General features: G+C 40.5%; 2 protein-coding genes across 3 annotated transcripts in view; both read right to left on the minus strand.

The window, feature by feature from the left end:
- hoxb3a (homeobox B3a) overlaps positions 1–14,444 on the minus strand; it is a 44,605-nt gene that overhangs the window by 12,773 nt on the left and 17,388 nt on the right. Inside the window, exon 4 of one of the 2 annotated variants that reach the window (XM_079645885.1) lies at positions 7,123–7,323. The exons of the other annotated variant lie outside the window; for it this stretch is intronic. The gene's annotated coding sequence lies outside the window, so the exon portion shown is untranslated. Of the gene's footprint in view, positions 1–7,122; positions 7,324–14,444 lie in introns of those variants that run through there. 2 annotated transcript variants of the gene reach the window in all.
- Positions 5,776–11,782, minus strand: hoxb2a (homeobox B2a). Its single transcript, XM_079645886.1, has 2 exons — positions 8,748–11,782; positions 5,776–7,108 (listed from the first exon to the last, which is right to left on the minus strand). The coding sequence occupies exons 1-2, from the start codon at positions 9,229–9,231 to the stop codon at positions 6,327–6,329; spliced, it is 1,266 nt and encodes a 421-aa protein (XP_079502012.1). The 5' UTR covers positions 9,232–11,782; the 3' UTR covers positions 5,776–6,326.

The following is a 14,444-nucleotide window of genomic DNA, read 5'->3' on the forward strand; positions in this document are numbered from 1 at the left end:
AATGTCCTCCAATTCCGGAATGTAAAGCAAACTTACTAAGAGTTACAATATCTAATCTATCTCTGAACACAAATCACTCGGGTAATTTAATTCATGTTTAAATTAGTTAACGAGCAATGAACGACCCCGAAAATGCATCGTGAATATTTCATATCAAACAATTCATTCAACAATTCATTCACAATTCATTCACTCATAGAGGTTGGTGCTTTCTCACCACACAAAAAACGACTTTGCTAGTGTCTATCTATCTCCAATAGTTCACTAGAACATACAGTCCTAAAAACGATTTATAAATGTCTGGATGAAAAACATGTACAAGTAAAACAAATTTACAGAATATACACAACTCCAAGTCCACACTTGTCTGCCATTGTTTTGCCCTTCTTCAGGAAGCTGCTGTGGGTGTGTTCACTGTGTTGTCTGTGTTGTGTGTGCAGGGGAGGCGGGGCTAACTCAGTCATTTACTACAATGCTGTATAATTGCCATGGCAGATTATATCCAAGTTACATTCAGTTTACAATAAGTTACAGTAACAGTACATGTAAAATATTCCCGCTTCATCAAAACTACCCAGAATGCAATACAAACTAAAGTACTTTACTGTAATAAAGAAATATAGCATTGTACTGTAGGGTTTTACAGTAGCCTACTTTGCTGCAAAAACTACAACCAAGTCTAAGAGTGTAGGCTACTTATTGTGGGTCACTTTGGATACCAGCATCCAAATTAGATGTAATGTAACATTACAATTAGGTACAATTAAGCAAACCACACAGATCAGCTGACAAAAATACACTTTTGGTTTGCCTGGTTGAGAAAAATCTGTCTGGTATGTTATAATGCAGGTTTGAATATTGGTCATCCATTGATTGATTTCACAATTTCTTAAATTATAAATATCATGAAGTCACATATAAATATTTAACTTAAAATAAGTAATCAAATGCACACTTGTACATTTCAAAAAGCTTTTAGTAAATGAAAATACATGTTTCAAAATGTGGCAAATTGTTCTTATTATAGTTTCATATCAATCAAATCAGTATTAGGGTAGTTGAGAGCAATAATATTAAGTTGAACCTTTATCTTTATTTAACCTGAATACTATTGCTTTCAACTAATAAACCTAATACAATAACGTTAAATCTGTTGACATAATACATTTAATTAAAGTCAACATTGCAGTTTTTTCAGTGTTGTTTTATTTGAAAGTCGAGCCATACTTTGCCTTTCTGCTGCGTTTTGGAAACAGTTTTGTACCTATAAGTATACAAGAGTTACCTTGAAGTCGTCCTTATAATCCCTCCACTTTGTCTGCCAGGTTGAGACGTGTGTCAGCAACATTAATGTTTGTGAGTCGAGCAGTGTTTGTGAGGGTAAAGTTTCCTCTTGACGCCCGGGATGATACAAATCCAGCGCTCACATATTCAGTATTTCACCAGTGCTGCTAAGTGGGTGATCTGTCACGCCTGAGTTATGAAATGTCACACACACACACACACACACACACACACACACACACACACACACACACACACACACACACACACACACACACACACACACACACACACACACACACACACACACACACACACACACACACCAAAGAGGCAGAATCATAACAGTGATGGTGACGGTGATGCAGGAGATAAAGGAGCAGTCCGCATATTACAGCATGGCAGCAAGCCGACAGGCGGTGACAGCCAGGAGAGAGAGAGAGATTACTGACACACACACACACACACACACACACACACACACACACACACACACACACACACACACACACACACACACACACACACACACACACACACACACACACACAGGCACTCAGAAGGTGAGATTTGTCTCCCAGCATATGTACTCTGCAGTAATCTCTTTGTCTAGGATACACTCAGATGGAGAGTATGTGTTGCAGTGGATGCCATATATTCAGTTTGGTTAACAGGCATTATTTAAAAGAAGTTCAATATAAGCTTTATATGTACATAAAGTTGTTTTTTTACATCCATATTTGCTGTTTTTTAATTATAGTTTATATTTCCTTAAAGTCCTTCCTCATCACGTGCCACGTGCATTGAAGGTAATTAACTAATATGAGCTTTATATATAATTAAAGTGCTTGTTTACATTTTCTGTGACTATACACTAAACTTAAAGCTTAGCACTGAAAATTACCTTTTTACAGTATTTGTTCAACCTTTACCACATCTTGACAGATTGGCTTTAGACTCATTGTTTTTTTCCGCTGCTTCCAATAGTGCTCTTGATGGCATTTTAAAGGTTTAACTGCCAAAAACAAATTGAGGGGCCCATGACGAAGTGTCAATCAAACATCCAAACTAGGCAGCGCAAGATCACATATATATGAACATTCTGTTACTGCATTGCCTATTTATTTCCTCAAATCTTTTCAGAAACATGTTTTAGCCTGCTGTTAAGCACCCAAACACTGGAACAAGAAACTATGACAAAGTATGTCATTATAGTTTTAAGATCAGGTTCATTTGCACTAAACTAAACTTTTAATTTCAAACTTTTTTGATATAAAGGATTTGATTTAGTTTTTGATGTTTTTCTTATTTTTCTATTGTAACTGTTTGCTGTGTCACACTGTTTTAGTCACCTCTGCTCTGATTGGTTGTTTTCCCCAGATGCATTGCAAGTGTGCAAATCAGGAGTCAAATATGACTAAAAGTTATCAACTGAACCGTTAAGCATAAGCAGGTAAAAGGCTTTAGCATTCTGAAATTGACAAATAAATGGGGCATAATAATCGAATATGTGCAAAGTTAATCGTTGCTGTTTTTTGTTCTGGCAAGTATTCCTTTATAGCTCTGCAAAAAACAATGTTGATACAGAAATGAAGCAAAGAGAATTCCCTTTGCAGGACGCCCACTTGATTTTAGAGCTGATAGCTGAATCTACATTAGCTTTGCTGGAGGGGAAGCAGAGTTAGATGACCTTTCTCGTTGGCCAGGACTGTTTCTCAAGAATCTGGCCAAATATCAAAGTGTTAATTTAGACAAGGCCAGTTTTCAATGAGGTACAGAGGCCCAGTTATAAGTAGCAGCTTTTCTCTGCTTCACTTGGCAGTCTCTCCTAAATTATGTTTACAACAAAAAAAAGATCTTTAACAACTTCTCTTGATGAAGCTTTTTGAAGGCCATACAATATTTGTTATTTTAATATGGGTATTACTGCATTTGATTTTTAACAGACATTGAGGCACGATGAAATAATGAGCGGTTCACCTTGTGTTATTTATATTTTAACTTATTTTATTATGCACAAATGAAAAATATGTTGAGAGCTAATCACAGGGCAACATATCAGATGTGACATGATTGGTTACTTGCTAAATATTACTTACTATATTTATTTTATGTGACTGTCTTCAGTTTACCAGCCCAATAGATAGCCTACCTATTTTTTGCGAATTAAAAGTTGAACATTTCGGGAAATAAAATTATTTGGTTATTTAACTCGTCTGAAGCCAGTAGCAGCTTGTTTTAGCCAATTTTAGTTGGGTTTAGCCAGTTTAGCTCAACTGAGCTTAGCTTAGCTCATTTTAGCTCATCTTATTTTAGCTCTGTTTTTTCGACAGTTGTGACGTGCCATATATAGATCAGTGGAGTTTCCCATGATTCTATACTGGGGTATGGTGCATGGTGGTCAAAAACATTTATTCTATTATATTGTAATCTAATTCACATAATATGTCACTGCATTGATTACATGTAATGCCCTTACAGGACATAGAAAATATGAAACAGCATGAGGATTATGTTATTGTGGCTAAAAATTCAAATATTAAATATTGTGCTTTATTATTATTATTATTGTTGTTGTTGTTGTAGTTGTTATATTATTGTTGTTATCATTACTCTTTGTGGTAGTATTTTTGTAACTATTTTAATTGTTATATTATTTTTTCTTTTGGTTTCCGTAGGACTTAAATCGACTCCATTTTCAAACCTGTCCTCAAATGCATCAGGTGAGTTTGTCTCTGTATGTGTTTTCATTATGTTATTGCATTGATAAACAAGTATCAGTCGCATGCAGTGAATATGAGTGGGGTTCTGATTTATTATTTTATATGCCACATTTTAAGGAATTCCATGGAAACACTAAGTTATACCATGTTTAAATAAGGCTCTCCCAGATAAGGATTTTTATAATCTTTATCTAATTGTAATTGGCCTCAATTTTTCTCATGGTGATGGGGTGGCGATTAGGCAGGGTTTATTAAACCAAGAGTCCCTATGTGTTATGTAGGCTATTCAAAGGCATTCATTAATAGATCACTAGACAATGTCATTGCAATATAACACCATTGTTTACTGGTTGTGTTACCAATATCAACCCGCATGTTCCTATTTTCTCGTACTTTGCAGCCTGCTTATGTTTTTTTGCCAATTTATACAAATATATCAAAAAATATGCATATGCAAATATATTCTTATTGCTATTATAATTATAATTATATATTATTATATATTACTATTCTTATCCTTATTATATGCAAATGCAGGGTAAACACCATGCCTGTCACACTGAGCAGTCATCCTGTAATGGCTGCCACTGCTCATTGTTCACATCCTGCTTTGTCTTCAGCGCCATTTTGACTGTGGGGGGAGGGGCAGCTAGTTAGCAACACACACAAACCTACACTCTATCTCTCTTAACCATGTAAACATGCTAATTCAAGGTTTGCTCGATATTTACCCTTCTATCTTAATAGAGGAGGATAATTAGCAATACAAGCTACAGTTAGGTTCACTAAAGTAGCTAGCTCATGTTAGCTCTGGGCCTCCTCAAAGACTATTGTAGCATCTCTGCTGCTCTGACATGGTGGAAGCTAGGCCATGTTATGCTAACCATAGGCTCCAGCTCAGAGGCAGAGGGCTACCAATGTAATACTAAGCTAACTGGGAAGGAGGGAAACAATTGTGTGTGTGTGTGTGTGTGTGTGTGTGTGTGTGTGTGTGTGTGTGTGTGTGTGTGTGTGTGTGTGTGTGTGTGTGTGTGTGTGTGTGTGTGTGTGTGTGTGTGTGTGTGTGTGTGTGTGTGTGTGTGTGTGTGTGTGTGTGTGTGTGTGTGTGTGTGTGTGTGTGTGTGTGTGTGTGTGTGTGTGTGTGTGTAAATAATCGCTGTGGCCTCGGACTGTTTCTCCTCTTTTTATCTGCTCTGGAAAATATTTCGCTCTTAAGGGTTATCTCTATGTAAACAACCATACTGGGCCATGCCAGGCTATATCAGGCTATATGTTTATGTTTTAGCCTAAAGTGTGGGAAAACAAGATGGGACATTTAAACTGGAAACTAGCATCATGATACAACATTAAAATAGGATATCAGACGATCAAAAAAATAAAATAACAAATAGCCTCATGACATAGCCTTAAGCCTTATCTTGACTATTAGAATAAAAGAACAACCTGGTTTAAAACTAGGCTACCTCTTATGGAACAACATATAGGCCTATGGCTATGCTATTTAAACAGATTCAAAATGTCCAATTTGGCAAAATATTGTAAAACTACTAAAAATAAACATTAGCATAAAAATAATAATAGGTACTGATGCTCATTTTGTTTGTTAGGCTATTTACAAATTCACTGTATGTAAGCAGCTATTATCGTTCACTTCATTCAAAAATATATTTAGGCCTACTGCATGCCGTAGCCTATATTTTCACACAATTATTAGACCTAGGTGTTATTAGGCACTCCGTTAATTAATTTAGCCAAAACAAAGACATCGTAAATGTTTGTGTGTTTTTATTATTATTATTCCACTATGAAAATATATGTACAATAAATAATTTGGATTTTCACTATTAAAGAATCTCAATAAATAAACGGGTCTAAAACTCGGGTCATCAGCAGGGCTTCTCTGGAGTTGAGATTGTGTAAAAGCAGTCCAGCTTTCTGCATCGAACAGTTCCTGAGAAGTTATTTAGAATCCATGAACCAAAATGCACGGGGAAAAATCCACACAAACGGAAAAGGGCTAATCATTTGAACAAAAACGAGGCAATACATAGGCTACCTGAAGAATGGAAAGGAAAAAAAACGTTTCGATGGTGGAAAAATCAAATGTTCCTTCGATGTTTAAATGTAATTAGGCTATCTCTATATATAGCCGCAAAATAACACCAGCAAAAAGACGAACCAATATTTTTGAAAAGAACATCAATTAATTCAGAAACGTTTCAGTAATGTTGCCTCGAAGCATTAATGCTTTTTAAACAACCGTCGCCTCCGCTCGATTGTTCACCCGTCCTCCTCTTGTATTAGTCTTCTTTATTTCTCTCAGAAGTTGAGGTTGTGCAGATCTATGGTGCACAGTGTGCTTGTGAATAAATCGAAGTCCTCCTCGGAGAAATCCACCGGGCTATCCAGGGAGCTCTGCAGGCTGGGAGACAGGCAGGAGTCCCCGGCGAAGAAGGTGAGGTCGGGGAGCGAGGAGGTGGATGAGGACGCGGCAGCAGGAGTAGAGGAATCCCGCTGCTCGGAGAAGGACGGATCGGGTGCTGCGGGCCCGGCCTCGCTGAGCTGCATCAGACCCGGGATATCGGCGGAGTTCTGAGGCGCAGGAGGGGAGTCAGAGGAGCCAGATGCCCCTGGTAGCGGTGGGCGTTCAGGGCGGCTCAATCGGCCTCCCTCCTCCGGCGTGGGTTGTGTATTATCCCCGCTGTCATTCGCGTAGGCGGCCGAAGATGGATTGCAGCTCCCCGCCTCACCGTCCGACGTCGCCTCCCCTGTGCCAGATGCTTCCAGCGGCTGGCTCGAGTACGGAGAGGAGGCATCGGCGCCTTCGAGCGGCTCAAACCCACCCGGGTCGATGGATTCATGCCCCCCTCCGTCCCGGTGGTGCGTAGTCTGGCGCTTGTGTTTCATGCGCCGGTTCTGGAACCAAACTTTCACCTGTCGCTCGGTCAGGTCCAACAGCGCGGCGATCTCCACCCTCCTGGGCCGGCATAGGTACTTGTTAAAGTGGAACTCCTTCTCCAGTTCCAGCAGCTGGGTGTTGGTGTAGGCGGTGCGCAGCCGTCGGGACCCGGCTCCACCATCCAGACCCGCATGGCTCGGGTCTGCAGAGACAAATACAAATAAAAGGAGAGCAAAATAATATTGGGGATTTATGTGTAAAACCTTTTGCCTTTTTTATTTTATAGTTCGTTTAAACTTCAAATTGTAATCTATTTCATGAGAGCTGTAAAACCTCTGCAATTTTATTGCGTGCGAGATTTCCAACCAAGAAATAAGCTGCTTCAGCATCGAGCAGAAATCCCCTCGGCTCTTCTGTCTGGAATAAAACAGTAATAAAACACAAACACTCTCGTAAAAAAATACTCCTTCCGATTACAGTAGCAGCCAAAGCCATAACTGTCAGAGCGGGCCAATTTGTTGATGCTAAAAAAATAATAATATAGTAAAAAGGCAGATAAAGGCAGATGATAATGGTAAAACTGGTTTTCTCTTCTGTAAAGTCTGGAGCGTGAGAGGCTGCAGTATAAGATCAGAGAATCGAAAGAGAAGAAAAATAAATAAATCATGGGGAAATGTACAGGGAGATGTAGGAATGTCGATGTGACACCAAACATAACTTAAACCATGAATAGCTTTGTGAATGAGGCAGAAAAGGCAGGAAATTGGGCGAGAAAGGAACACGAGACCTGGTGGGACTTTATGTGTGTGGAGAAAAAAAAATACAGTGATTGCAATGGAGGGCAGTGAAAAAGACAGAAATGGCCTAAACCCAAGACAATCTGATTGTGTGCAGTCTGTATCCTGTGTGCATGTAGCTATACCTCCCCCAACCCCCACCCCATCATATTCTGTTGCTCTGCCTCGCCATTCTATTCCCTACCTCCATCCAATATGGCTACCCCCTCAGTTGTGTTATGAATATATAATGCCATGGCGACGCTGCTGAAGCCCCACCATGCACCCAAACAACAGAATCTGCAGAATGGATGAAAAAACCCGCCTCTGTACGTCTTTACGCACAATAAAGAAGTGTATCAGAACAACGATTGGAAGTGTAAGCTTTAGATGGTGCATAATTACAATGATGCAGACCTGTGCCTGGTTTGCACTCTTAAAACTTAATTCTGAATGCTAAACAAAAACAATGACCAATATATTTGGAACATCGCGTTAAATGGTGCATATGTACATGCATGATGAAGACTAGAGCAAAGCACTGCAGCATAATGCAGGGGTGTCGATTTGGCTTCCCTGTTGACACAGCATCAAAGCACTGCACTGCACACACACACACACACACACACACACACACACACACACACACACACACACACACACACACACACACACACACACACACACACGCACACACACACGCACACACACACACACACACACACACACACACATACACACACACACACACACACACACACACACACACACTGGAAAAAGACAATGTCATCTAACCAAATCCTTGCTGTGTGTAATGAATGGTAAGTTATAGAGTGGATGTGAAATGAAGATGAACACAAAAATAAAGCACAACCTGCATATCACACTCCCATCACACACACACACACACACACACACACACACACACACACACACACACACACACACACACACACACACACACACACACACACACACATACACACACACACACACACACACACACACACGCACACACACAAGCACACACACACAAGCACACACAGCCGCTCCCAGCATACCGACCTGTGGGTGACTCGATGCCCGCCGAAGCGTACCCGGAGGCGGTCGGTGACGGGGAGGAAGAGGCAGGGGGGATGATGGATATGCCACCGCTGGAGCTGCTCCCAGGCTTGGGGGGCTTCTTGGATGACTTCTTCTCTTTCATCCAGGGGAACTCGTGGGCCAGCGGTCCGGCCAGGATGGCGGTGGCCGGGGCAGGGGCCTGGCCGGGCGGGCAGGGCTGCTGGGCGGCTCGGTGCTGCGTATGGAGGCCATTAGTGACGGAGGTCCTCCGGTTCTGCTGGCTCCTAGCAGTCGGTCTCGGCTGGCTGGCTGTGCAGGGGCTGAGGCTGGGGATGGTGTGCTCAAAGGGAGGCGGAATTACTGTCGAGTCCTTGATTGATGAAGTTTGAAATGACTCCAGGACGGCGGGGAAGGACGTCAGACACTCTGCTAGGGACGGCTGGCTGTTTATAAAACCGATCTCCCTCTCAAATTCAAAATTCATTGCTCCCTCAAACCGGCTTCTACCTCAAACGGCGAGACCCCCGAAACAATCCCTTCCCCAAAATAAAAAAAAACATACACACATGCAAGCACGCCCGCACACGCTCACAACACAATAGGGCTTTGTACAAAAATAAATGAAAAAAAAACCACGAGCGTGTAAGGGTCCCGACCGCAATGGCGTAAATGCGGTGGCTATTTAATAATTGTATATTGGTGATATTACTAGCGTATGGGGACCTGGGTAGGCTAAACTGAAGATCTATGGGGCGAAATTGCAGCCAATTCTTGGTCACGTGACCAAAGCAAACCAATCAGGAGCCCGGGCCTGACGGCAGTGATGGCTGTGGGAAGCAGCATTATTATTTTCTGTGGCAGAGAGGGGCTATATCGTAGGATAGCTGCTATTGTTTAGTCCTCACGGGGGGTAAAGTCCAGGGAGAAAAATGTGAAGGCGGCCGGTCGCCATGTGCGCTGTGTGGGCGGCGGGTCGGCACATCCCGGCCCCGCGTTACGCACAAACAATAGCGCATCCCCGGACACATTTCGGTCCTCTGGGTGATGTAATGACTGTTAAAATTAGGCTGGCCACCACCGTTTACAATATGGCTCCCTTAAAAAAAAAACTACTGTTTACACCACACAGATCATTAATCTTATAAAGTGTGACAGAGGCTGAAAATCCTCAATTTAGAAAGTTTGGGAGGGTTTTAGATGGCGCAGCCGCTCAGGAGGAGAGGATGGAGAAGATTTCTGCAGATTCTAGGAGAGAAACATTTAGATTTAACTGGGGAGGGAGGCAGCCTGTTGGTGTAAGTGAACGTTTACATTTCTTAATAGACCTCTTCTTTTATTTGTGATGTAATGGCTTTCCCTAAGTGTGCGTATATGCTTAAAATAGTAAGCCTTTATGTTGTCTAAATAAAATCCACCTTGAATAGCCTCTGCTGCACACTATCAATGTTTTGCTAGCTTCTCTCACACTCGCTCCACAGTGTGATGCATGAGTGTTAAAATGTTCGCTGTGTTTACGCACAGAGTTCACAGCGAGGTCGCTCCTGCATGGAAGGAGGGGAAGAGGCGGGCCTCCTTTTCCTCTTAGTAAAAAAATAATAATACAGCAGCAATAATGTAAACGCTAATACTAAGTGAGAGTGTGCTGATGAGGCATTCAGACTCCACAGGACGCACATGTAGATTTTTATAAAGATCAGGGAGTTTGGAGGAGCGTATTTTTAGGGAGGTCCAGAGGAGCCCGGGAAAAGAAGTGCGGTGATCAATCTTTCAGGCCCCGCAAAGAGGCTGACAGCGGCCCCTCTCTGTGCCTACATAACAAGCAAACCTCTCTCTCCATTTCTCCCCTTTTAAATTTAGTATTCCATATTTTTACGCTGCTTTTCCGCGAAGTAAATACGCTCGTATGTCATGGAGAAATAATGTATCTGTTGAGAAATAAACCAGAGACAAATGCATTTGTCATTTAGCTCACACAGTCGTTTTCCTCTTTTTCCCATGCCATTTGGTTTGCCCTCTGACTCTGAGAAAGAGGCAACAGAAGCAGCAATGTGAGTGGGAGTGAAGTCATTGAGCAGCAGAAAGCAGCAGTGAGTAGGCCGAGGCGACATGAACACACCACACACTGCTGATTGAGCTCCTACACCACAATACACCACAGCAACTGCTTTAATTATACCATTTCTTACTTTTTTATCCATTTTTTTCTTGTTGTAAAATTCCGAGGAGTTTATGGGAAGTTTTGCCAGGGACAGATATTTGTTTCCGGGTGTGCTGGAATATGTTTTTACATTATTTTATTTATCAGTGAGCTCTTTTGTTTCGGAGAGGGTAACACACGTATTTCCATTCCAGTTTTATTGTTATCTAATTTAAAATGTAACATTAATTACTGATATTTTTAATTAGTTCAAGTTCCGGGTAGAAATTGTAAATACAATTGTAAAATAATAGTAATACATTTGAAAAAGACATTAAAAGACAAAGAAAAAAGTTTGAGATCTAATAGTTTGACTGTTATTGTTCTTACTATTATTGATGGTATTATTTATTTCAAAGAACTCCAAAACATTTGAATACGTACTTGTATTTGTGTTTAAAGGACATGTGTGAAAAAGTTAAGGTAATATGTTCCTATGAGCTAAAAAATAAGGTGTGCTCTTTACCTTAAAATACATCTTAAAGGTATATATTTACCTTAATTAGTCTAATCCACCTAAAGAGTGTAACCTTATTAGTTTTTAATTGTAACCTGGCTGGGAGTGTGTGTTCTGCAGTAATAGCTGCACTGAGCTCTGCGTCTGCTTTTATGAGGCAATAAATTAGATCCAATCTCTGCTTATTGGTGTTTTTATTGTCTGTTAGTCCAACAGAGATGTAAAGGGAAGTACGGCCATTATTTATGGGAGCCTGATTTATGTTTTATGCTGCTCTCAGGCCTCAGCAAGAGCGCGTTCAAGAGATAGAGATGTGTGTGTGTGTGTGTGTATGTGTGTGCGTGCGTGCGTGCGTGCGTGCGTGTGTGTGTGTGTGTGTGTGTGGGGGGGGGGGGGGGTTAGAGACCATGTGACCGGGCCGAGGCTTCAGGGCTTTTTTTTAGACATAAACAGCAACACAAGACACAGAAACGAAAAGTTGAATGGGGTGAAAACATTGGGAGAGAGGAGTCTGATCTGTTTGTGTTCCCTGACTTTTCTCTGGTTATGGCCACACTTGGGGGTGGGGGGGGGGGGGGGACGACTTATTTTGAGTCTCTTAAATAAGACTTCTCATGAAGAATAAGAGTATAAAAAAGACAACTGGGAAATAAAAAAAAGTTGATGGATGAAATTGGTGGAATTGCTTAATAGTGACAAACAGGGGAATAGTTGAATAGTCAAATAATAGCCTAAAACGGATATCTGTGGTTGAAGAAAAGAAAAACCTCTTTGCTACTTTACACACAAGAAGTAATGATAGAACCCCTTTTGGAAATATGAATAGATTGTAGTTAACATGATACTGGGGTGAATGACTAAGACATTATAAATATGTCAAGGAAATTGCCAACATATATGCATAATATATACAACACTCATCTGCTGGTCTCAAAGGCAGCCTTACTTAAAAATAAAACTGAAACAAATGATCATCATTCAGGCCTCACTCACAGCCAAAACTCTTGCCCCATTTTGAGTCATTTATGTTTCACAGAAGTGGTAAGTTAACGTAAAGGGACAGTTTCAACCCAAATACAACAGTATGTATGTCAATACCTGTAGTGCTAATAGATAGTCTGGTGTGAGTTGCCATGTGTTTGTCATATTAACCACAGAGATACACTATCAGCCTTCTGTCCAGATGACTGGAACCAGCACTTTGCTTGTTTACAAAGAAATACATTGGAAGAGCTCAACAGCATATCTCTCAACAGAAATCATGACCTTGTTACTCAAAACATTCCACAAAGCTTGTTGTGAGCAATCTCATGTTGGAACTGTTTTCTTCATCGATATCTCTACGGCCCATATCTCCAACATTCCCATCTTAACAATCTTGAGTAATAAAACGTTAAACAGTCCCTTTGTGAAAACATATCTATTGAATCATTTCAAATCATCACGTATAGAGTCATTCTTCCGAAAGTGTATTTGTTTTGAATAGAGAAATTGGGTCCTAAATGTTTTTTTCAGCATTTGTGAGAGGTAAACATGATTCTTTAGATGCAATAATTTACAGCACTCGTCACTAAACTGTATAAGAATAGTTCTGACAGAGTTTGATATTTTTCTGTAAAGACAGTTTGGAGGAATCAGCCAATCACAACAGAGCTAAAGTAAGAAGAGGACTCCAGCCACAGCAGGTTTTAGGTTTCAGTCCAGGAATAGTTGTTGGGTCCGACCTTAGACCTTCTCTGGATGCTATATCTTGGTGTTACTAATCAGTACGCTAAATGAACACCGGCCATAGCTACAGTAGCACAATCGACAATTTGTGTACTCCTTTCTACTTTGTAAAGCATAAAGGAGACCAGAAGCAGATTTGTATTTCTCCTAAAGTTTGACGTTTCTTTGTACTTCTGACATGTTATATGTCGCTCTAGGCTGTAGATATTTTCTGACAGTGCTGCCATGCTTTAGCCTGCAGTACCATCTGATATTCAATCCTGCATCAGTGTCAGGTCATCAGCAGACACAAGCTGTTGGAAACAACGACACAGATCCTCAACAGCACATCGTGGAAGCACATGGACCTGAGCCACATCATCTGATCAAATACACTCCGAAAACACATATTCTACTCAGCATATACCTTCACTGAAAAAACTCCAACTTGACTTTAATTGAATGTATTATGTCAACAGATTTCACACAACTGTATTAGTTTAGTTGAAAGCAATACTATTACGTTTAAATACAAAATATTAGGTTCAACTTATTATTATTGCTTTTAACTAACTTAAAGGTGGGGTAGGTAAGTTTGAGAAACCAGCTCGAGATACACTTTTTGTTATATTCCATGGAATGCTCTTAACATCCCGATAGCAATGAATATCTGAAGTGCTTTGACAAAAAATCCATAAAAAATTTCATCTGTGGAAGCCGTGGTGCTGTATAAAGCACGACCAATCATCTGAGCCGGCCCGGCTAAAATAACTGGATGGCCTACCTGCCTGTCAGCCTTCCATCTGTGCACAAACTTATCTCGTGCCCTCATTGGTCATGTGCGCGTTCGTGTGTGTTGGAGGAGGGGCTCTGTAAGGAAGGGGCAGATTTTTTCCGGCTGTGTATTTTCAAATTCTACTGCACTCTAGCTGGTTTCTCCAAACCTACCCCACCTTTAATACAGTTATGTGACATTTGTTGACATAATACATTTAATTAAAGTCAATATTTCAGTATTTTTCAGTTCAAAGGTTGGCGTTTATATTAAGCAAATAGGAAAATATTTATATCAATTGGAAGACATTTATATTTTGTTAAGATTTGCTTGAAACCTAGCCTAACCCACACTGTATTTGTATATTGTTCCTTAATATTTATAAAACTATTGTACCTTTTTCTGCCTGGGACCATGTACCATTTTGCCCTCAAAAAGGTATGCATCATTAACTTGAGGTCCAATATGGCCGGCAGACCCACACAAATCATATAACATCTCAAAGCAAGTCATTTGAATGTTGAAAAGATTTATAGGTGAAATATTGATGGTGACATTTAT

Source organism: Notothenia rossii (assembly GCF_949606895.1).
Source record: "Notothenia rossii genome assembly, chromosome: 8".
Taxonomy (NCBI): Eukaryota; Metazoa; Chordata; class Actinopteri; order Perciformes; family Nototheniidae; genus Notothenia; species Notothenia rossii.